The sequence below is a fragment of the Apostichopus japonicus genome, chromosome 2 (assembly GCF_037975245.1).
Source record: "Apostichopus japonicus isolate 1M-3 chromosome 2, ASM3797524v1, whole genome shotgun sequence".
Lineage (NCBI taxonomy): Eukaryota > Metazoa > Echinodermata > Holothuroidea > Aspidochirotida > Stichopodidae > Apostichopus > Apostichopus japonicus.
In genome coordinates this window covers 28,757,211-28,782,015 of record NC_092562.1, presented here as the reverse complement: position 1 = coordinate 28,782,015, position 24,805 = coordinate 28,757,211, and the positions used below count along the sequence as shown (strand labels likewise).

Here is a 24,805-nt window from a genome sequence, read left to right as displayed (position 1 = left end):
TAGTTTATTTCCATGAACTAAATAGATGATTTTTTATTCATTTTGATTATCTATTGTTTTAATATTTTGACGATTGCTTGCTGATTTGTGGCGTTTCCCTTTTTCGTTTAGAAGCTTCAGCTTTATTCGTTCTTTATACTCAAGTTAGAGTATAATAGCTTATTCCAAAGTAATTTATTCGTAATAAATACAAAATATGTGTCTCTAAAGATGGTGAGTGAATACATTGCTCTATATTTTATTTTATTTTTTTTATTAGCAATGAGACATTCGTTTCACATGCAAACAATATGCAAATTCTTGGCCCAGTTGTGAAGCATATTTCCAAAATTGTGAAGAATATATGCATAACCTATCTCAAAGCAGTGTTCTTATTTCCTTTCAAGTTATACCCAATGTCTTTTGGAAAGTATATATAGTTTATTCATGTTGACCTAGATAAATATTATACATCATTAGTACAAGTTTGTAAAACGTACGGAAACAAAATGATAATTTGAGAGAGCGACTTGTGATAAACCATTTCAAGTTTGCAAAGATGATAGCTGGGATCCAGCGAGCTTATTCTCAAACTGGTAAAACCATATACTAGCGAGAAGTTATAATTTAATGTACCGTTTCGGAGCTGATGGAAGTCATTTTGTGTATTTTACTAATTCAACGTGCATGGCACTGAGTTCCAATGTTTGTTGTCGGTGTGCCTGATGTGAAGTGATACAATGTAATTATTTCTGCTTACTGAGATAGGACGTACTGCTATATAGATGTCACGGTGTTTCAGCAACAGAGCGAGTGTGAAATTTACCGTCGGGTATATCTCAAAGTAACAATTGGTATTGTAGCATTGATTTGATTGAAAACAGAAGTAATGTTCACAATGTCTAGAAGAAGACCATTAAAGTGCATATTGATTGCTTACGTCATCTCTCTGTTGCTCTATCCTACAGTTTATTCTGGTAAGTCAATTTCTACTCTGTCATACACTGACACTTTCAATTCACACATCCAACTCAAACCTGCACATCAGCGTTGCCAGCGTTAGCGTTTTTACACTAGATCTAGCGTTTTTAGTCTTTTCTGGGGTTCTAGCATACGTTTTTTTTCTAATTGTGGTAATTCTAGCGTTTTTTGCCTAAAACTAGTTAAATTTACCAAAAAATAGATCATTTTTCAGATTTTTTAGACCAAATTCTTACTTGGAGACCCATCCAAATTTATTTTGAGTATTTTTGCCCACTCTTCGGAATTTCCTACCAAAAATGTCCATATTTTTTCAAATTTTCTGGGTCAGACTATCACTCAAATCAACTATTCAAAATCTATTTTGTGATCGGTGACCATTCATCCTACGAATCTGTGCTAAATTGACTCGAAACAACACGAAAGTTAGGGAAACTGCCATTTAGCGTTTTCTGGGGTTTTATTTTCGCAAATCTAGCGTTTTTTCGTCAACTGTCGCTGGTAACGCTGCTGCACATGTCCACGATTACGTTAATTAAGGTATTTCCGCAGGGTGAATCCTCCTTGCCAGTTTATAGACCTATACTGAGAATCACAATATTGTGGAACTAAGTCATTATGACGTCACTCTAGATTTTATTCTCTTAAAAGAGTCGTCGTCCTGGATAACATCGGAAGAGTGAATCTTCACTTCGCATTGTCCAACTAATCAGAACATTTATAAGTTTAAAACGTCAATACATAAATATTTCATAAAAATAAATCTGTTGAAAGACTGAATTTAATCGACCAACATTTACAGAAGCTATAAGAGCTGATTGCTATCTTCCTCAATGTTCAATGATAATTAACATTTAACGAATTTTAAAGTAGGAATGTTGACAACGATGTTAACCACCATGAATCATGACGAAGAGAGGTTCTCCTATATTTTTTTTTATATTTTTTTTTTATACAAAATTTCTATAGCGCCTTATCCAATCAGAAATTGCTCTAAGGCGCTTTACATTAAAATACATACAAACATGATATACAAATATATAAATCGATAATGTAAGGTATAAAAAGGGTAGAAAATTTGTAATATATACAATCTGACAATTTAATTGTATAAAAAAACTGCCAATGGGAAAACGAAAATTATACAAACAAATTCTTAAAATTTAAAATATATATATAGTATGTGAAAAATTTTAAATTTTTAAAGCGCTACAAATGCAAAATGGAAAATTGCGATGTAATAATGTGACAATATAAATAGTATAGAAAGCACGGTTAATGGAATGCTGATCTAAATAGAAAGGTTTTGACTAGTTTTTTAAATTCATCTATATTTTTGGCACACTTAGCTTCCTCCGATAAACTGTTCCATAATGTCGCAGATCAGTAATCGAAACGCCTGTTTCCGTAAGTAGAAGTTTTAATGACAGGTTTGGTAAGTAAGGACTTCAGAGAGGTAGATAGGGGCTAAACCATTAAGTGACTTATATGTATATAACAGAATCTTATAATTGAACCTGCAATGAATAGGCAACCAATGTAAGTCACGTAATACAGGTGTAATATGCTCATGTCTACGAGTGCGACTTACAAGCCGTGCAGCGCGATTCTGAACTCGCTGAATGCGATCGGTCAGCTTGTGAGGCAGGCCATATAGCAGGGCATTGCAGTAATCCAGTTTTGATGTCACAAGGGCATGGATTAAAGTCTTACACGCATCGTCTGAGATATACCTTCTAATTTTGCCAATATTTCGGATCTGCCAATAACATGACTTACAGATAGAGTCAACTTGATTATCCATGGTAAGATTGTGATCAAGATATACACATAAATTCTTTATTTTAGGAACTGAACATATGGTGTTATAGGTCCCATATTTATATACAAGTCTTGAATAGCATTACCCTGAAATTTTGGTGAAAATACAATAAACTCAGTTTTGTCCTGATTAAGTTTCAAACAATTAACCCGCATCCACCTGACTATATCTGAAAGGCATGCTTAGAGCTTTAAAGATACATCGGTCCAGGACTCAAGGGCACCAAAATACAAATACAATTGCGTATCATCGGCATAACAGTGATGGTTGATGTTATGGCGCTGAATTATTTCTCCAACTGGACGGGTAAACATACAATATATCAAAGGACCAAGTACAGATCCCTGTGGCACCCCAGACCTTAGCTGTTTCTCATCAGATACAACATTATCAATTTGTATACATTGCATTCTGTCCCTAAAATAGGACTTAAACCATTTTAATGAGTTTGACGCAATTCCAAAAGTATGTTGGAGACGATTAAATAAGATCTCATGATCAATAAGATCGAAGGCTGCCGATAGGTCCAACATGACCATCATTGTTTGGGACCTCTTGTCAAGAGCTGCAGCAATATCGTTATGTACTCTTAGTAAAGCTGACTCAGTTGAATGGTACTGGCGATATGCAGATTGGAGATTATCATGCAAAGCATTGGCATTTAAGTGATGTTGAAGGCGTATTGCAACAACTTTTTCTAAAAGTTTGGATATAAATATAGAAAAGTTTGGATATAAATATAGAATATCTTGCTATGGAGAGGATAATGTTTCCAGACTGCAATTCTGTCAGTCTAACGTGTGGCTCCATATTGTTTCTTTAAGCAGTGATTTGCTTACGTCTCATCTTGAAAGTAAACATTTCTCACGGTAACCATTTTAGCATCATATGAACACACGTCACTACAGTGTTATTAGATGGTTATTTCGCCACACATCACTTGCAACAATATTGTAACCGAACTTGCATAGTACTTAAGCTTTGAGGGCTATTCTTTAAGCTGTATAAACTGTTTACGTAATGTTATGATTCTATGCCGGGAAATCCCCGTTAAGTTGTTTACTATGACGTAAGTAATCGTGCACCTGGCCTCTCGGTCTCCGGAAGTCTGGTGACTGCAACACTAAGGCGGTGCTCTTTGAAGTCGTAACTTTCTCACGCGCGTAAACTTAAGCCATTGTTCAGGCTAGTATAAAAGGAGCTGTTGGTACGTGTAGCGAGGGACTCTTTGCCAAAATCTCGCAAGACGTCTACGTACGGTACGTTATCATATCATTTACTATTATCCAAGTTGGTAGGTTTCTAATACCACAGCACCGTGTTTATTAACTGTTCATAGATATTGTAAGCGTTTGGAATATTATTGGATACATTTGTGAGTCGTCTAAATTGTTAGCAAACTGCGGTATTTCACTGAGGGATAGCTTACGCCCAATTATTTAGGAGTAACGTTATTGACCGATTGTTAGCATTTTACGTTAATCAGTAGCGCTCTGAACTACGTGACAATGTGTGTACTTTAGTAGAGATCAGTATTCTGTCGTAATTGTATATTTTTCAGTTAGTCCGTAAGTAGGAACATAAGTGAATAGCCTAGGTCAGATATCAGAAAGATACGTTACTGCCATTTAGTCAATCGATTGGTTCTTAGTATATTTGCATCTGTTAACGGTATTGCAGACACCGTTTAGTTAACCCTATAGCTTTTAATCTGTTTACATATTTGGACGCTGCGTTTGGCTTCCCGTTTATCGCCGCGTTATTAGTTGCGTTAGACGCTGCGTGTGGCGCCGCGTTGGATGTTGCGTTGGGCTTTGCGTTTAGCGCCGCGTTATACGTTGCGATCTGCGCTGCGTTGGGCGCCGCGTTGTACGTTGCGTTATACGCTGCGTGTGACGCCGCGTTGGACGCTGCGTTGGGCGTTGCGTTTAGTGCCGTGTTCTACGCTGCGTTTAGACGCCGCGTTTAGGAATTGCGTTAACCTTTACGTTATGCGTAATGCAAGGATAAGCACTAAGTAAGAACCTTTAATGAACCTAAGTGTAAGAACACGGAGGTCTGAATAAACGGTACCACTGTGCCACGGGCACTTTTACATCTTCTCCATTGTGATTATTTTGTCGAGACTCTCTTCCGCCAACCCCATCATTAAAGACTGCCCCACCAGACAGGGAAGTGACGTTACAATATATATGGCGGCAGGCGCGTAGCGAGGAATTTGCCAAGGGAGGGGCGAAGGTTGTAGGCAAACTATCTAAGCGTAGCGCCACCATAAGCTTGCGCCGAAAATGCCTCCCAGATCGCTGGAAATGGCACTTCCCAGGACCATGAGTTGGCGCGAAGCGCACAAGGAAATTTTGGCCGAAAATGCCTCCCAGATCGCTGGAAATGACACTTCCCAGGCCTTGTAAGTTGCATGCATCTAAGCATTTTCTATTTTGAAATTACTAGCGATATCATAAAAAAAAATATGCTCAAGGGGGGGGGGGCGGTCGCTCCTTTCGCCCCCCCCTTGGCTACGCGCCTGTATGGCGGTAGTCTCAAATTCCTTCAAAGGGGTAGCTTTAGTCAAAATTTTAGTCATGATATATCCAATCCAAATAATGAGATAAATTATGAGTAATGTCCTGGTCCGGTTTTATCAAGATATAACAACTCTGGGCTGCACCTTTGAGGTTCATCTGATGTTGAAGTCGGCTCCTCAGTACAGGCCAAATGATTAATGCAATCAATTATTTTTCACAAATCTAATAACTCAGTCCACAACATGTGCTTTTAATTAGCTTCAAATAAACAAACTAGCACCATAAGAAGACATTGAGCAGTACAGTCGTGGTCAAATATGCACGATAAAGTATTTTATTTGAAACCATAAAAGTCTCATAGTTATTGTAGTGCGCGTGTGCGCTAACAATACTGGCATTACTGGCCAAGTGAACGATACCTACATGACTGGACGTTGAAACAGTATTTCGTATATCTGTCTACAACATTTCAAAATCAGTTTTCTGCCTAAAGTATGCATCCTTTAATAAAGATATACTTCAAGGACGTAACTGATGTGGTTGTAAGTACATGTTTTAACATTATGCTTCTCTTTTCCTTTCTACCTCCTCACCCGTTGGTTCTCATTCTCCAGCGAGTGATTACAGCGTACGTATCAGTTACCATGGTGATTATGCTAAGTTGGGATATCTCGAGGTTAGTTACGACAATACCTGGTACTCTGTCCACCCGGACACCTTGGACAGGCCTGCCGCTACCACTGCTTGCAGGTTGGTATATATTTGGTTCAGGAAACTAGGAAAACAATATTTTACTGATCTGTTTTCTCCTAACAAGCAGAGAACGTGAATGTAGCTCCGTTATTACCTTTCGTTGCAAGATCATTGTATTATATCACTATATATATGAATATGTATATATGCTAAGCTTGCAATGCTCATTACTCTTGAATATTCAAATAAAAGTCGGTCTCAAATCCTGAGCCGAAACCAGTGTGGTTTTTGCACTCATGAAGAACACAGAACAAGAATGAATAAAAGTACATTTATTCCTTCACAATTCCCGCTGCTGTGTTCAAGAATTCATGTTTATTGAGTATAGCAACATGCAAACTCATGTTTTGAACACACTGCGAGAGGCGTACTAAATGAGAGCAGAGAGAATGAGGGAGGCTGATTAAACCAGCATAATATGGTGAAAACAAAGTCGAATAATTAAGCAAATACACTATACATTCCAAACTTTAACTTTTTCAAAGTAATTCCTCTCTCTGACAGGAGGGTAAACACAGTCGCAAACACCCTCCTGCGCGTCAAGGAATATTTTTTTACGAAACAATTCTTGCCCCCTTCCACTCCCTCGTGGAGCAGTTTTGGTCCCTCAGTCTGGTCTTCAAAGGTAAATATTGATTTATTGCCATAATTCCTCATTACTTCATATTATATTTACCCATTTTTTTTTTGCGAAAAATATGGAAAAATCAAAAGTACAAATGTGACTTGACCTAAAATTAGTCCTAATTCATAGTCTAAATATGCCTGAGAATGATCAATTTTGGTGTCTAAAAACGGGTGTTACTAAAACGAATGACAATATGTTGTACACACTAAAAAAATGCGTTGACTAAAAAGAATGACCGTGAATGATAGCACAGACATTTGCTTCAACCGGATATAATGGGGGGGGGGGGGGGGGCATATAACACTCTTAACGTAATAAATTTTATATACGGGGCAGATTGTGTGTTTGAAATTGCCGTGGCAAAAGTGTGGTGACCGGTCCGGGCCCACAAATCCGTAACACTATTTTATCGCTATGCGCGCCACCATGCATGGGTTGGCGCGTAGCAAAGAATTTTTTGCTAAAAGTACCTCCTAGATCGCCGGAAATGGCACTGTCCAGTAATAGCGACCTGCGAAATTTAGGCTGGGGGCCAATCCCATAATGGCGCCCAAGTGCTTTTCGTTATTATTTGGGCAATTCCCCTGCCCATATTTTATTTTCTAACAATTTTTTTCTGTTGACCTAATTTTTCGGCTTGTTGCTATTTTTGACGCCAATTTAGCATTTCGGCGCCCCCTTTTGCACTTCGGCGCCCCTAAAAATGCTCCACTGGGGTCATGTCCCCTGGCCCCTGCCACTGCTTCCCGGGCCTTATTTTCATTCTATCTCCACTCACCACCATCCTTAGTTGTCATTCGCTGTCATTCGCGAATGATAATTAACCCTGTAAAAAGTCAATTGTCATTCGGTCATTCGCTCTCATTCGTTTTACTTTGTCCTCTAAAAACTCATTTTTATAGGGAGGACACCCATGCCCTTATTTAGGAGAGGGCTTCTACGACCACATCGCTACACCCCTCATTTATAAAGTCATTTGTTCACCTCTGGTACTCTCAAAGGTTCAGCCGGGGGAAAGTTTGGAATTTGCCACCCCCCCCCCACTCTAATATTTTAGTTGATATAGAAATTGTTATTGTATTTGCAAGTTACGACCTGTACTTATTTTCCAATCCAGGGGAGGGGGGGGGGAGTGGAACCTTTTACAACTGCACGAACCTTCCCCTGAACATTGCATAATAACATCATATGGGTGAAAATTCCTTTTTGACACCTCATGTTGCCCTTGCCGCTTTTAAAATCTTAATAAAGGCCCCGCGGTGGTGCCTATTTATTTTCGAAATATTGCTTTATCAATCAATGCAGTCGATTTCTAAAAGCTGGTGGGTGTCGAATCAAGTTGACAACATCGATTTGTAAAACATCGATTTTTAAAATTATGTATGTAGATCTACCCCCTCCCCTCCCTTAGCTATGATATTTTCCGTCGAATAATAGGCCTATACTAAATGCAACAATCCTCTTTCGAAATTTGAGTTAACTCATGAAATTGCGTCGTAGTCGGATAAAATGGAAATCGCTCAGTTTAGCATAGGGACACATCCGCGAATAAAACATGCTAAAGCTTCTGTCTGAAGTATGAATACGTGCAGCGAAAATTACACATCATACAAGAGCAGACTTATGGAACGCGAAAAGGGTCAATAACAAAAGGCGTAGTGAACGTGAGTGAACGTTATTAAAGTCGTGGTAAAAGTTACAACAGTGTGGAAATAACGACGTGGTATATAATAACGCCCTTATACATGGTGCCCTTTTGCGTGTAGTGTTTGTTGGCATGTAATGTCATATTTATTTGGGTGAATAGTGACAAAACCATGTGTATAGGATCAGTCATCAGTCATTACAGGCAGAACGCGTACGCATAATGAAGATTATAGAACATCCATGCATTATGTTACAGCATACAAGGAAACTTATCGAATGGAAAATTGCGACCAACTATTTCTCCGAAAAGAGGTAAACCTCAGTGAACCAAAATCCGTTTAGACAGGAGTGTAACAAAAATAGTTCCGGGCTGAGTTATAACCCATTTGCTTCACGTGGACCAATTATTTGGTCAAATCCTTGCAATTTCGTTTCTGCCTATCTTTTAAAGGTTTCCGTAGTACCGTCTCACTGTACGTCTATATGCATAATTGATTAATTGCACGCAAAATAAAGCCTACCCATGCCAACATAATGTCCGACAACATACTATCAAACAGATGGGCAATATTTCCGTTGGTCATTGTTCTTTGATTCATAAACTCTGGCAATCTTTGACAAAGAACTACGCAAAACGAAGTAATTTCTCATTTCCACCGTATTTTTGTTAATAATATAGCTATACCTACCTTTAAACGCAATGTTTGTTTATTCCCAACCACGTTTGAACCGTTGTCCCCCAGAAATGTGCAATGTGGGAACTATACGTAGTTACACAGGGCACTCGTGGCACAGTAAACGACATATGTACGTAGGATCTTCGAAAAGAACGTGATTTTCAGGATTGTTGGGAACTAATTTGCTTTAGGATTTCATTTCACCTGATATACCTACTCCAACGATTATGGGTGAAATGCATAGGAATAGGCGGCGGGGGGGGGGGGGGTGGCTGAAGCACCCCAACCAAATTTTTTTGGGGTGAAAATTCGGTCAATATGCTGAGAATTTTTCGGGCACCTACTGAAAGAAAAATAATTTGCAATGTGATTTCAATAGTTAAACTGATATTATTATTATGATCATTATTATTGTAACGACTTCCCCAATAATTATACCCAATATGGAAGGGTAATAACACGGCAAATGATTGGTTGTTATTGGCATGAGATGTAATAACCGATGCATGCCTATATGATATGCACATTAAAATTTTGAACGCGAAAATGTTGGTTATATTTGTCGGGCAAGTCGTTACAGCCCCCCCCCCCCCCTTAAATGAAATTGGGCTCCTATGCCTATGGTTAAATGCTACCACCAGAGAGGCAGAGACCTATCCTACCTGTAGCAATAACACTAAGGTTCTCCATACGTTATACAAGTTTGCTTTACCCAATTACGTTGGGCAAGCTATGTACAACAAGCTTAACAGTTTAAGAAGAAAAAACAACATCATAGTTGGTCTTTTTTACTATATCTTTTTGTGAGTTGCTGGTATATAGTGACCAATGTTGGGTAAAAAGTTGGGCATACTATTTTGGCCAAGACATTATTGTTAACAGTGCAGATAAATTGATTGCAGGCAACTGGGGTTCGACCATGTTTGTCGAATGAAAGTGACCGATGAAGGAAGAGATAATCCACTGACCAATCTGAACCAATATGTTCAATGTATGGGAACTGAACCAGCCCTGTCTTTCTGCGTATGGACACCAACCGTGACATTACTCAGCACGCAGTATGCACTACTGCAGTGTGTTAGTAAGTATAGTAATTATTGTCAACTTGCATTTAAATACAACCCGATGTGAACACTTAAATGATCAACCTTTTGTGTACAAGGTTGTAAGGTGTTCTGTGTTTAGGTTATACTCTGCAACAAATATTATTTGAGTCACACCTTCAGTACTTTGTGACCTATACCATAGTGTATGTTCAGATCCGTGTAAGGGTGGGGCGGGAGTGGGAGGGCGAGGGGGTAAGGGAGCTGACTTATCAAATGGGATTTTTTATCTGAATTTCAGGAATTCTAAATTGCGTTTACTTACCATTGAGTTAATATTCTCCTTATAAAAAATTAATTATTTACTTCACTCTCATACTAATCTATTGGAAGCGTTCAATGTTATTCTTTTAACACTTTAAGTGTTATGGTATACGAACGGATCCTGCACATAGCGACAAGTATTAGAATCGATTTACACAAGTGAGGACAGTGATCTTGTTCTAACACATAATATCTTGTTATGGAATACGCCCATGGAAACTGCTAACATTTAATAGTTGTAAAGCTACACGGGGTTTTACAATATTCCTGCCAGGTGTTCTTACAAGGGGTCAACCAAATATAATTGAGACTATTGAGGCCATGCTTTCTCTCCTTCCACGCATGTGCAAACTGATTACAAGTTGAGCATGAGCTCAGGATAATGTTTAAAACACAATGATATCAACTGTGTTATAGTATAAATCGATTTCTATCATGTAACACGTTGTGACGTAAACATATGTCATGTTGTTTTTCGTGCATAACAAAACAAAACACAACTTGAATTAACATGAAGTGACTTGCCTCTTTCAAACAGTGCCGATACAGATTGCCTTACAGTTTAATGTACACGCTTATACATGCACTTGTAACATCACTATTTAGGCAGGTGGGAACCCGGCATGAAGTGCTTACATACTAATATCGTATAGTAGGCTACTTTTATTTTAACACGTTGATAAAGTGCCCCTTCAGTGACACCATGACACAATTTGTTTGAGATTTAGATATTGAAGCAGGTACAGATGCATACATAGGAAGATGGATGGATCGATGGGAAACACGCACTAAATTCAAAACATGATTCTTGAGAACTTTCATCTGTTTCCTCTTGTAGATGCAACTGACGTGGAACTACGTTTATTCGGCGGAATAGTTTCATCGGAAGGTATACTACAAATAAGGTGTGATCCGAATGACGAATGGAAGGGTTTCTGTGGAGGTGCACAGTGGGATGCGCGTGATTGCCACGTAGTGTGTCTACAACTTGGTCACAAGATCTGCTCACGTTGGGGTTACGACGAATCCACATCCGGGAATGTATCTAGTGACGTCATCTCTGCAAATCTGTATTGTGGGTTTAACGAATTGCAATTACTTGATTGTGATATGTCATGGGAAGACCAATGTGACGTTGAGGCATACGGTTTAGCGTGGATGAGTTGCTCCATTGGTAGGTCTTTAGTTGCATTTTTGTAAAGAACGCTATCACCTCGTTCCATATTTACGTGTGACGTAGTCTTATATGTAAATCAATGAGATGACGATGCCGTTTTTCTTTCTTTTAATTCACTTCAGATATAGAAATATTAGGCAGTGAGTCGTACCTATGTGGATCAGATCATACGTGCGTTAATCAGTGCGGTAAATGGAAACGAAACGAAGGTTGCAACTGCGACGAGGCATGCGTCCAATTCCATGACTGCTGTTTTGACTACGACGACGTTTGCACAAGCGAAGATGATTTTGAAATACAGGAACTAACGCACTCAAAATACTCTGATCCTAACCTTCTGCCGTCATACGAATGTATAAAGACCGGCTTGATCACAGAAAACGATGCGTACGTTTTAATATCTAAATGTCCACCAGGGTTCAATCAGCCTGGAACGGTGCAATACTGTGAACATGATTCTACACATCTTGAAGATATGTTTCTACGGACACCAGTGTACGATGAAAACGGGCTAGTGTTTAGTAACGTGTATTGCGCCATATGCCACGGTAGAAAAGTCACAGACGTTCAGGGTTGGACAATTTCCGTAATTTCGACGCCAGGCGAACCCTTACTGTACGATACCGTATTTGAAGTTAGACTCCCAATTGGTAGATTATATAAACCAAGCGCCAACACTGAACTTGGTAAAGCGCGTCTCTGTGTGAGCACTTGGAATCGATCGACTTCGTGCCAGAGACCGCCTTCTGACGCATCCATAACCCAATCTTCAGCTAAATGTGACCTTTACTTTGCTCCGATTAGTACCTTGATTGACGGAGAAAATAAGCGTTTCCGTAACGCAGACTGCTTACTGTGTTCAGGTTTACTTGGTGGGAAGGGGTTGCCCCCACCGGAAGGAGCTGGACCTTGTGTTAGTTACACAAACTACAGATGCCATGCAGACGGACATTTACCTTGTGGTAGACTTGTCCATACTAGATCACGAAGTACACTGGCTTCTACCCCCCTGAATTTTTCATTTTCGGAGCTGGATCGATATGGACAGAGGGCTGGCAAGTTATGTTCAAACGAAGACGGGGAAAGTTATGACCCATTCGTGAAAAATTGCCGAGTGCTGCAGTGTCCTAGGTATTTCTTGCATTATGGAAATAGGTGCCTACCGTCTTCTGGTAAGTAAACAAGAAAAGGATATAGTGCATTTAGTCTGTTACGACTACTAGAGATCTTTATGTTTACTTAGGCAGCGGTTCTCAAACTGGGATGCGAGGCATGTCCCAAAGGGGGGGGGGGTGGGAAGTTATAGGGTTGAATACAAAATATCATGTTTTTTTTTATTCCGATTAAGTTCCAGATGATTTCAAGATCAAGACACGTCTGGCTGGAAACGAGTCTAACAGAGGCTTCGTTCAAGTACAGCATACGAATGGGAAATGGTACACAGCTGTGGATACTTTGTTCAATGACACCGAATCCATGGTACTATGCAGGTAATCTCTCGGTCGTTACATCCACCCCTCCTAAAGAGAATCCTCAGCAAGGGATTTAGAAGTAATCCTCGACTTCACACGGACAGCCTTTCTATGTAGTGAACGGGGATGTGCAAAAAGAAACTTCTCTTTTCCAAAAGAAAAGCCAGAAAAATGCCATTGCCCCTCCACAGAGAAAGCTTGCTACGCATGGCGCTGATACAATTGAGATCTACTACATAGGCAAAGAGTACACAATATGCCTTCAGTTATATTATTAAAAATCAGTTCTTATTTCTTTCTGTATTTGATTGGAAACCCAAGCGGTCCAACCATATCATGAAAAAGAATAATTTTCTTTACCACCAGGGAACTTGGCCTGGACTTTGAGCCTATAATCCATGTAATCAAAGGCAAGGATGACCGAGAATTGTATACATTAAAACTGGAATGTCACGGAAATGAAACATCCATGAATGACTGCCATCTTTCCTTCAATCAAAAGCTAGCTGCTGACGTCATAACAGGAAATCGTGTTTACGTGCGCTGTTTAAGTAAGTATTAGAATGTATTTCATTCATATATCTCACAGAAAGCACACCCCTGAAATCGTGTAGGGTAATACAGCAATATATTGACGGAATATAAACACGTGTGATAGTCTTCAACCGATGATTCGGTTGAGACGATCGATAACTAGAACACCTAGCCTACATACCCGCGATGTGCGTTACTGCGCAGTCTGTTACCTTTAACTGTGAATGGAGTATACATACATTTATTTCTTTAAGCAGTTGTTGAGGCGCTTCATCTTGAAAGTGTAGAGAAATAACACTATGAAATAACTCTACGCTACGTCACTAGAAATAACATTTCGTCGATATAGCGCGGTTCTGACAATGTCATCAGCCCCCCCCCCCCCACCCAAGCCTGGCAAGGCAGCTATTTTAGAGCCGCTTCGGATTCAGCAATGGAACTTAGATATCACTAAAACTGTAAAGGTCATTACCAGGAATAATTCGACTGAGGGAATATCCCTTCTGAGAACGTTTGCTTCAGTTATTAAGTTCTCATAAATGTTCAAGCCGCAATGTCCATTGGATTCATTCTACACAACCTAATATATCCGCCTAAATTTGAAGAGGTCCCCTCCCAAAGACAAACGGTAAATTTCTTCAAACTTGTAGATTATTATGAACTCATACACTTTCAATCGATGGGCTCACAAGTGTCGGCCAAAATTAGAAGCACGTGGAGATGCGAATGTAACTGTACGAATGTAAACAATACCGGTGCCTGTGGCCGAGTGGATAAAGGTGGCGGCATTTGAAGCATTGAGGCTTAGTAATCGGGAGGTTCCAGGTTCGATACCCGGCCGGGTCATAGTAAGGTGGGTTTTGCATCCAAGAGCAATCTACGGTTTTCCCATCTGATATGACTTTGTAAATTGAAAAGATTCCAAATTTGAGTTAAAATGTTGAATTGGAAGCCATGCACCCGACGTGTAAGTTGTAATTCATAAGCAGATCTTGCGGTCTTCTCCCATATGTGTGGTCGCTTAAGCATCGTAAATATAACTGCTGATTATGATTATTATTCATGGTTCTATTCGTGGCACAGATACATCCAGTTACTCCATCAGATTGTACGGGGGGATTCTGGCGAGCGAAGGTTTTGTCCAAATACGGTACGAGTCGGAGTGGTTCTTCATTAACGGTGATACTCTACATTGGGATTACAGAGATGGTACAGTAGTGTGCTGGGAACTGAACTTGAGGTACTGTGCTTCGACCGACAAACGCCAATTGCGGTCATTTAACGACTCATCCTCAGTCATTAGGAGACAAGTCGTCTGTAACGGCAAACACAGGAACGAAACATTCAAATCCTGCCTAGGCCAACCAGAGTACCTTACATCAGTCAATCGACTAGCGTGGGTCACATGTGCAATAAGTAAGTACTATCTGTTACCAATTACCAGTAGGCTGAGAATGCATAAATGAGGAAATATAATCTTCGAGTTATCGCGATGGTTTCAATACCATCTTTAATGTCGGTATCATCATCATCATCATCATCATCATCATCATCATCATCATCATCATCATCATCATCATCATCATCATCATCATCATCATCATCATCATCATCATCATCATCATCATCATCATCATCATCATCATCATCATCATCATCATCTCATCAATATCTATGCCTTGGTCATCACTTTTCATTTTCTCTTCTTGTAAGATTTGCTAGGATTTTAATTGATTTATTATAAAGCACACTGTCATTACCAATGACCAAAATCCAGTCCGTGCAAGGGTTCATGTTCACCGTTCCGCCTATGGCACCTGTTCTGTATTGGCGCTCCATGCCAAACATTAAAGAGTCAACAATTTTGTCATTTTAATCCATGTGTTCTTGACTCTCCACCGAAATTGTTGTAATAAAAACTCATTATAGTGTAGGCCTACATACATTCTATATAGGTGCAATGACAAAACCACAATAACATACATCCTGCACAGAGTTCAACGTATCGTTCCATTCACTTTATACATCACTTCCACGAAATCCTGATAAATTCATGGTGGTCTTTTCGAATTCCATTTTGTTCTACTTCATCTTGCCTCATATTGTATTTGTAATACAACATCATGATTGGCAATATGTGTTTCTCTTGAACTGACATGAATGGATACTTTACTTCAGTTAATTCGACGTACTCATGCATGGGGTCGATACAGTAGCGGAGTTAGTGGTATTGGTCAGGGGGGCCAGAATGGTCTGTAGGGGCGCTTTCGACCCTTTCTAAGCGGAGCGCCACCACAGGTTGGCGCGGAGCGTACACAATTTTTTTGAGTAAAGATAGGCCTACTCCCTAGATCGCCGGAAATGACCCTTTCCGGGCCTTGCTAATTTGTAGATAAACGAAGAATAAATAGGTGCCATCGCTATTTTGTCAGAAAATTACACCAACAAAATGTGACAAATGCCAATAGGTATTTGAGAGCGCAATGAAAAAGTCAATAATCGCGAACAAGTAAAATGTGTTAAAAAGCTGAAAAGGGCACCAGCATTCCATTTAAGTCCGTCAGGGGGGGGGGGGGAGGGGCATCCGCCCCTCTAGCTGTATGGACACTCCGCCACTGGGTCGATACAATTGTTGTGCACACTCCAACTTAACGGGGTTTTCTTGTTTCTACTCTTATTCTTGACTTTCACTGATCCCCTCACTCCGAATTATATGTCTCCACAGCCAGTGATCTGTACAATAATGACACATATATCTGTGGCAGTGATCATACGTGTCGAAACAGATGTGGTGGATGGTACGGGACCTGTAACTGTGACTCAGTCTGTCTCTTCTTTGGCGATTGCTGCGATGATTACAAGGACCTTTGTCAGCCTGCTAAAGAAGATTCATCACGGTTTCGCACATTTCCAACAAAAATTGCTTTGAAGCAGTACTCGTGCATCGAGTCCGATTTTCTGAGTAGAGATATCTATGCTATATCTGACTGTGCTGATGGATGGATTCAAGTTGAAATATCAATGCTCTGTAAATTAGTAGGCCCACAATCTGCTCTAGGTCACTTACCAGTGTACGATGACCACGGTGTCATTTACCGAAACCGTTATTGTGCAATATGTAACCGTGTCCCTTTGGAAAATTTCACATCATTCTTATACTCGATCACAGCTCAAGCTGTAATTCCCGATACTGGAATCGGAGTTCCGAGAACATGCTTCGGTAATTTATGGCAAGGTGAGGGTGACTGTGAGAGTGAAGTAGCAAACAAGTGTTTCCGCCATTACTTTCCAGTAATGGGGCGCTATGTGAATTCCATTACCTACCAGAGCGTCTATTGCGCGCGATGTCATGTCACCGACAGTTACAGTGTGCCTTACGAGTACTGTTCCTTGGACAAATGCCCGGAGAGCTTGCCGCATCACACGTGTGCCTTTGGGGGGTGGAGAAATACCTTAAGCTTGTTGTCTTTTGATAATTTCATTGGTTTTGATAGCGGGACATCTAATTGCAGCCATCCATGGCAAATATTTGACCCAGTAGTGAAAACATGCCGTTTCTCTGGTTGTCCTTACGGTTACTTTTACCACAAGGGTTCGTGCAAGGAAGGAATCGCGCCTCATAATGCTCCTCAGATTATTCTAGCGAAAGAAAGTCACGAATGTTATCAATGTATGAAATCTTTTTTGTCACGTCAAACTATGGAACCTTTAAAAATCGTTGTGTGCAGCCTTCTTTCAGACGTTTCAACTACTGGGCCGTTTTCGGTGAAAATTACAAGCAAAAATATATTTGACTGGCTTATTGTGTTTTATGCCTTTGATGGTGTTTTAGGAACCAACGATGCAAAGGAAACTATATACCATCAGTGCGGTGTCACCATTATAAATCTCAGTCTTGAAGAGGACGTTCTACTTCAGACGACGCATTGCAACTATGAGAAAGACATAGTGGAATCGACTGCAGAGTTATGTCAAATGACGACAGATATCAATGTAGCTACATATGAGTATCAGCCAACAGTCGAATACTTCTCCAGTACTTTTACAAATGATTCTGACTTTTGCTGGAGAGATCTGATGGCGAATCTTACTTGTTCACTTTCTCACAGTGAGCCGTGGTCGAGCAATGCCGATGAACTCAAACTAACATTCGATAGTAAACTCCTTATTCCGGACTACTTATTTTCGAGCATACAAAGACCTACTGACTTGAATCCAAACTACACAATTTGGATTTGCTCATATAATGACAACAACCTTATATCGGAAATAATTGAAACATTTACTGATATTTGTTACGCAATATCTGTCGGAGTGACGTTTCTGGCCTTACTGACTTTCTTCAAGTTTTCACAGCAGCTTGGAAACGTAGCTGAGAGGTGTCGGATGAACCTTATAATGACGTTGTCGATGGCGTACGTATTTCACTTTCTGAATCGAGTTCTAGGCGAGCATGATGTCATCTGCCAACTTATCGCCATGTGTTCACACTACATTTGGAATGTATTCTGGCTGTGGATTTGTATACCCTTCTACAAGATGGTGTATAAGTACAAGCAACAGTTGACTCAATCTCCATTCACTTTTCGAGAAACGGGCAAAACGATGAGATACATGTTTCTCGCATGGGGATTGCCATTGGCTCTTACACTGATATGCGTTTTCCTCAGCCAATGCCACTGCACACCGACTGCTTATGAGATACAATACATGGGCGATGGTGACCACTGCTTCGTAGCCGGTTATCTTGCCGTCTTAGTTACGGTGATATTCCCCGCTGGAATGGTAATGTTGTATGCGGTGTTCTGCTTGGTGTATTCCTTCAGAGCTTTACTGAAACACAAGCCGTTACAAACTAATTGCCAAAAGGCTACTGGTGCCCATGCAGAGCTTTTATCTGAAATTCGAGACAATTTTGTAGTGAGTTATAATTTTTTCTTTATATAATATATTTTAATTTTGCTTAAGTCGGGTTGATGATGTTATAATCCGTCCGTCCGTCCGCCCGTCCATCTGTATGTATATATATATATTTTATTTATATCATTTTTTATCTCTACACACACACATATATATATTGGCCTATATATATAGGCCTATATATATATAGGCCTATATATATATAGGCCTATATATATGTAAATGTATATACACGCGCACACACACACTCACACACACACACACATATATATTTATATATATATATATATATTCCTGATTAGATTTACTTGAATAAAAGTTGCCGATAATCGACAATAATCACCTACCTATAAAGTTTGGGATACTCAGCTAGAATGGATGAGTATATCCTACTAACGTTTAGAATGAAAATGACTTTTCAAAGCGATTTTTTCCAGGTGTTTATTTATGCACAGCTGAAGGTATAAAACTAAAGTGTCCGTTAAGGGCCCCCAATTCTCCTCACCACTGGTATAAGCAGAGATAATTAACCTATATATAACTCTTATTCATAGACTTGTATATGCAACGTGATTGTCTTTACCAAAATAGTAATGATTTGTAATGCTTGTTTTCATTTTGAAGCTATATATTGCCCTCTGCATTACCTGTGGGGTCGGATTTATGAACCACATCTGGCCATCATCGCTTCTCGGAATTGTATTTTCACTGCTCAGAGCAGTTCATGGAACCCTGGTCGCAGTTATCTTCATGGTTCGCAGAAACGCCAAAGCTCTTTGGTTTGATGCTTTACTTACTGAAAAATTGACAAAAGAGTAGACAAACTAGAAGCAGTAAGAGTGGCAGCAAACGATACATTTATTATTTATTATATTTCTCAGTGTTTATCTGTTATGCAAATGAAGAAAATGTCATTCTCTTTTCATCCAACTTCAAAAGTCCATTGGCGTATGAAGAGGCGTAGGAAGAGATGGCAGCATAGCAGATTTCTCCCGTCCGACTCTTTTTATCTAATGGGACCCACTCTCCACGGCAATGCTGGATTATTCAGCTGGACCTTTGGCATTAGCAAAAGAGTAACAGGGAATGCAATGATCATTTTTGTATTATTCTTTAATCCGTCAATTTTTCTATATATATTGTCAGAAAAATGTCGATAAAAACTCCAAAATTTGATATACGAAAGGAAATGTTTGCTGAAGCATCAAGCTTTCAATTGGTCTTGTTAAACGTTCCCTCACTACCTTAATCCTAAACTTCAAGTATTTTTTTTATATTGAGATTAAAATCGAACTTCTGGGATAATTTTTTTTTTCCAGGAATAGCTAAATCTTTTTGAATTGAAACAAATTCCCTAACTTGGAACTTAACGTTTAGATTAAAAGCCAAAGTTTTAAAAGGGCAAAACAGTTCAAATTTCGATATAGTCATAATTTCAAGGGAAATGACCCAAATGTCGAAATGTTAAATAAAATAACCGGTACCGATAGATTCGAATAAAACAGTCACAATTTCAACAACACCAATAAAAGGCGACATTTTCAGCGGAAAACGTCGAAATTTGGAGACAAGAAATGTAAATGTCTGTATAAAGAGTTAGACGTTTTAGAGCAAATATGCACATGATATATCTAAGCTACTTTAAAGCAGTGTTCGTGGTTCAATTCAACGTAACAAAAATTAAATTTCAAACAATGTACGTATAGTAACTGTTAATTTGCATAGTTGTTATGTTTGATGAGAACAATATATATATATATATATATATATATTATATTATATTATATTATATTTCACTTAGATCGCCAACAAGGTCATCGCAGGACCACATTGTTTAACGCCTCCGTGCTATACAGCTTTGGTATTTTAAGAATCTTTGTTATTTGTGATTTATGTGCTTTAAATATATATGCTGAGAATATATGTTCAGATACATGCAATCATGATGGATCTATATAGTTTTATTTGTGTGACGGGAGTGAATTCCCATCTTACCTCCCCGTTATCATGAAATCACTCCTATAGGACCCACTATTAAGCTTCCTAGGACCCACAATTAAGTTTCTTATAGGACCCACTAGAAAGTGTCGCAATACTGAAGATGCATGGGAAAAATATTGTTCCTGTGATTGTCTTATCTTTGAAGTCTATGTAGCTTCACGAACTAATTGTGTGATTTATCTTCTAATTATAAAGTGACTCGTCCTCAAGAAGTAGTTTTCACTTCACTCCCTCAAACGTGAATTAAATGTGGACTAACCTCATCAACGACTCCATATGAGAGTTGGTCGTTTTTTCCTTCTTCAAAGAGAAGATGACGAGAAACATATCACCTAAACAATTCCCGTAGACAAGTGGATGGATGGCTGGGGAATCTTACTGGATAGAGGTACGGAAGGGAGAGGGGTTCACCTTGCACATGCAAAATGTGAAATTAAGTAAGGAATCCCTATCTAACTTCTATTGCCGTTAGTCCCTCCGCAGTTCACCATATACCCTGATGTACAATACTGCGATAGACGTAACAACTATCAGCACACCCAGCCTGCTCCAACAGTCCAACAGTCTAGTACGGACCAGTAGTCTAGTACGGGCATATAGCAGTGGCGGCGGAACCGGGGGGGGGGGGGCTTGGGGGGGGGCTCAGCCCCCCAATGAAAAAGTTGAGGGGGCAAACTGCATGATAAGCCCCCCCAATATTTACCACGGCTCCGAAACGTGCATCTGCCCATTTTTCAATGCATGCTTGTCGATCTGTCCGATGCACACGTATACTATATAGGTGTAATAATTTTAGTAAATACTAGGGGAACCCTCGGCCCGTCCCCTGGCTATAGACCACATTGTCACCCAAACCGCGTCTTCACGCCCCGTGAAAAGTGGAAGCAGTGAGTGTGAGTACCGGTAAGCGCAACACAATTTCGTCTTAGGCCAATGACTTGCCTCATTTCAGCCAGTTCTCCAACATCCCCTGAAGGATTATTAAACGAACAAAAACACAATATTAGCATTTCACCTGTACTGTATAGTGTACATGCATTCGTGCAGGGGCGCCGTTTCCCGCAGGGACACGGGGACGCGTCCCTACCAAAAATTTCAGAGGTGGGGACATGGTATACCATGTCCCCACCATCTTTTGAGTGAATTTTGGAAGTCCGACTATCCATGATATCCTGCTATACCGCGTTAGTCGTAAAGATCTCAAGTACCCATTAGGCGTTATCAAAATAAGCAACCAAACTAATGAATGAGCGAATGCAAAAGATGGAAACAAGTCTGATACGTTAATTGGCAGCCTTACGAGTTGCTTGTTTCATTGATGTACTGCAACGACTGATGCTGCTCATCATACTTCTAGTTGACCCTGTTCCCCTTTCTCCAGCACAATATTCTATTTCATCTGCTTTGTTTATTTGTTGTTATCTGTTTGTCTGGGAGCTAATGCAGAACCCAGCGGTCGAATCAGGAGGGCATGCATGACTCCCTGTTCAGTCTTGTTTGTGTATTCCATTGTTGTTGTTGTTGTTGCGTCAACTTGCGTGTAGCTCCCAGCACATATTAATGGGACCCCACGCCCAACTGCCCAAAGGGCGGTGAAGGAAGGTGAAGATGGACTAATTTCTTGTTTTATATCGGCTCATTATGATGTTTGTATTTGATAAATTTATCATCAGTAACTCTTATTCTTGTATTTTTTTAATTACTATTTTTCATGAAACATTTAAAACCGTGAATGAATGAATGACCCATTTTATATCATAATTGTGTCTGGGAAATGCAATTTCCGGCAATCTGGGGGGTACATCTGTCAAAAAAATTCGGGTACTCTCCGCGCGAACCCATGGTCGCGCTCCGCTTAGATAGTCACGTCCCCACCAATTTTCAAAACAAAACGGCGCCCTTGCATTCGTGACAGTGCTTGGTTCATAGAAATTTGTTGGCAACTGCACATGGTTTGGGAATTACCCATTTGTTGACATTAAGAAATGCTTTCTGTTTTTTCTTATGACATTTATTTAATTATTGCATTTAATTGCAAGTAGTAATTTACTACACTCACAAACGTCTTTGCGAGTACACTATACGAGTATAATAGCTACTCTCTTAAAACACCATCGAATATACAAATTACAATGTTTTTACAGATTTTTACGCGCAATCTGAGAAATTGCAGGCTTGAGACCCATATTTTAGGGCTAGGTATTCGCAGCATAAAACACTCGGGAAGTGCCGTTTCCGGCCACCTGGGGGTTTGAAAAACCCAAAATTTTCTTGTACGCTCCGCGCCAACCGATGGTGGCGCTCCGCTTAGATAGTCTCCACACATTAGCCCCCCCAATAATTTTCCCGTTCCGCCGCGCCTGGCATATAGTACAACACTTTATACATCTACTGCATATATCAGTATATTAGCATACTCAGCACCAGCTTAGCCAACATGTAGCAATATCAAGATTACTGATTGATTTGGGATATTATCAACGTCATTGTTAAAACACACAAGCTACAGGGTACCATCCGTTCAGTCTTTAGATGCGGGCGTATATAGCAGTACAGACGACATTGGGTATACACTATGCGTGGATGACATGTTATGTACAATTTGTAGGAAACTTTGGACATATACGATACGTCTACATAGCGAGCGCGAGAAAGAGCCTAAAAAAAATGCAATTCGTTGCACCCTTTTATTTCCCAATGTTTGCTGGTTGGGTATTGTATTAGATTCATTGTTAAAAACAAACCAAAATTTAGTCGTTGGCGACAGTGGGAAGGTTTTACTTTTTTGTGTAAACATGGAATTTGTTTGCCGACATAAATTTGTGCCGTTTCTAAGACTATTTCGGTGTTCCAATTAAACAAGCGTGGACAATAACGAAGAAATGAGACATGACTTCTCAAAATAACATGGGTCATAGCTATAAGTTTCATAACCATCCAGATAAGTCAATAACAAATTATTAAAACATCACTGTATACACATGGGTCTAAATTAAGTGTAGCCATATATCAGATCATCTCACAAAACGGTCGAGGAAGGGACAGGGGTTAAGACCCACATGATAAAATATTCGGGACATCGAACTTTCACAAAACTAATGTGGATCATATGTATCTTGTTTCTTCCAGGATGAAATGAGTTTATTTCTACTGTAAGCAATATATACATAAACAATCATGGGTCTTGGAGTAAAAATCATTCTTAATGAGTTAACATAGGCCTATTGCCTTCTCGGTTTATGCTTTAAGCAGTACAAATTCATTTTTAATCACGCCTTCCATCGATACTGAAAATCCCGAACCGCTTAATATAATTACAAAAATAATCAACAAAACCAAAGGACTTAAGTATAAGATAAGACGTTGAGAAAATACCAACTGAAAGAAAGAAGGCCGAGAAGAGTAAAGGAATATTAATAAAACTCACCCATCAAGGTTCCTTCCTCGAATAATTGCTACTAGGCGTTCTGTTGATTTTAGATCCATATGAAATATTATGTCCAGCAGAATTAATACTGGTTGGATGCTGAAGGGTTTTCCGGTAGCTGTGTGAGCCTACTATACAGCCCATAGCAACCCGTGATTGCGTAATGTAAAGGATATGTATATAATGTACTGGATAACAAATACTGTTCACGGTGGTAGATATTTTTCATAAAAAGTCATCCAAAAGCATAAGTAATAAGTATGTTACCGTACTGCATCACCATATATGCATACAATTACAGTATAACATATGTATGCTCCCCATTTGTGTACATTTCCACGTAATTGGCAAGCCATCTGGGACAATTAACACCGCATGATATATCCGCATATTAATTTGAATATATGCCCGTATATATTATTAACCAATCATAAGGCTTAAATATATCCGCGTATTAATTCGAAAATATACACGTTTTAATTCGAATACATAAGAGGATAAATTCGAATATATACACGTATTAATTCGAATATATATATATATGGGGATTAAATCCAGTATCTGCACGGATTAATTCGAATATACACGAAAACACATTTCCGCAAGTTCTGTATACATATATCGGCAATAAATGCGAGAACTCTCTCAAATACTGTTCATTGTCTGTTGGACGAGCCAGACTGTTCCGCTGTTAGCTATAGATCAAGTACTGTACGTTTGGCCTGGGTATACGTCAAGAGACGAACTTTGCAATCTCTCATTTATTTGCACTGGCGAGGATACAATTATGTGATAACTCTCGCAACTCGATTGTGAAGAATATAAGACATGCCAGTTGTCTGATTTGATACGTACGAAGACCTAGAGAGGACATGGTTAAAAAAAAAATTATTAC

General features: G+C 39.4%; 1 protein-coding gene across 4 annotated transcripts; it reads left to right on the top strand.

The window, feature by feature from the left end:
• The first annotated feature begins 3,734 nt into the window (after nucleotides 1-3,734).
• Nucleotides 3,735-19,568, top strand: LOC139954867 (uncharacterized). Of its 4 annotated transcripts, none has more exons than XM_071954849.1 (10): nucleotides 3,735-5,189; nucleotides 5,922-6,057; nucleotides 9,915-10,093; nucleotides 11,218-11,553; nucleotides 11,679-12,728; nucleotides 12,905-13,046; nucleotides 13,395-13,579; nucleotides 14,646-14,978; nucleotides 16,288-18,482; nucleotides 19,422-19,568. In XM_071954849.1, exons 1-10 carry the CDS (start codon nucleotides 5,150-5,152, stop codon nucleotides 19,434-19,436), a joined length of 4,611 nt encoding a protein of 1,536 aa, XP_071810950.1. In that variant the 5' UTR covers nucleotides 3,735-5,149; the 3' UTR covers nucleotides 19,437-19,568. The 4 variants fall into 4 exon arrangements, with proteins under 4 accessions (XP_071810950.1, XP_071810958.1, XP_071810941.1 ...); XM_071954857.1 differs by having other exon boundaries at nucleotides 3,735-4,041; nucleotides 19,107-19,562; XM_071954840.1 differs by having other exon boundaries at nucleotides 19,107-19,562.
• Nucleotides 19,569-24,805: the final 5,237 nt, after the last annotated feature.

Excerpts from the sequence above, each read along its gene's own strand:
- LOC139954867 (XM_071954840.1), top strand. The coding sequence starts at position 5,150 with ATGCCTCCCAGATCGCTGGAAATGACACTTCCCAGGCCTT. Across the intron at positions 11,554-11,678 it reads GTGGATGAGTTGCTCCATTG|ATATAGAAATATTAGGCAGT; the intron begins GTAGGTCTTTAG and ends AATTCACTTCAG. Across the intron at positions 18,483-19,106 it reads AAATTCGAGACAATTTTGTA|CTATATATTGCCCTCTGCAT; the intron begins GTGAGTTATAAT and ends TTCATTTTGAAG.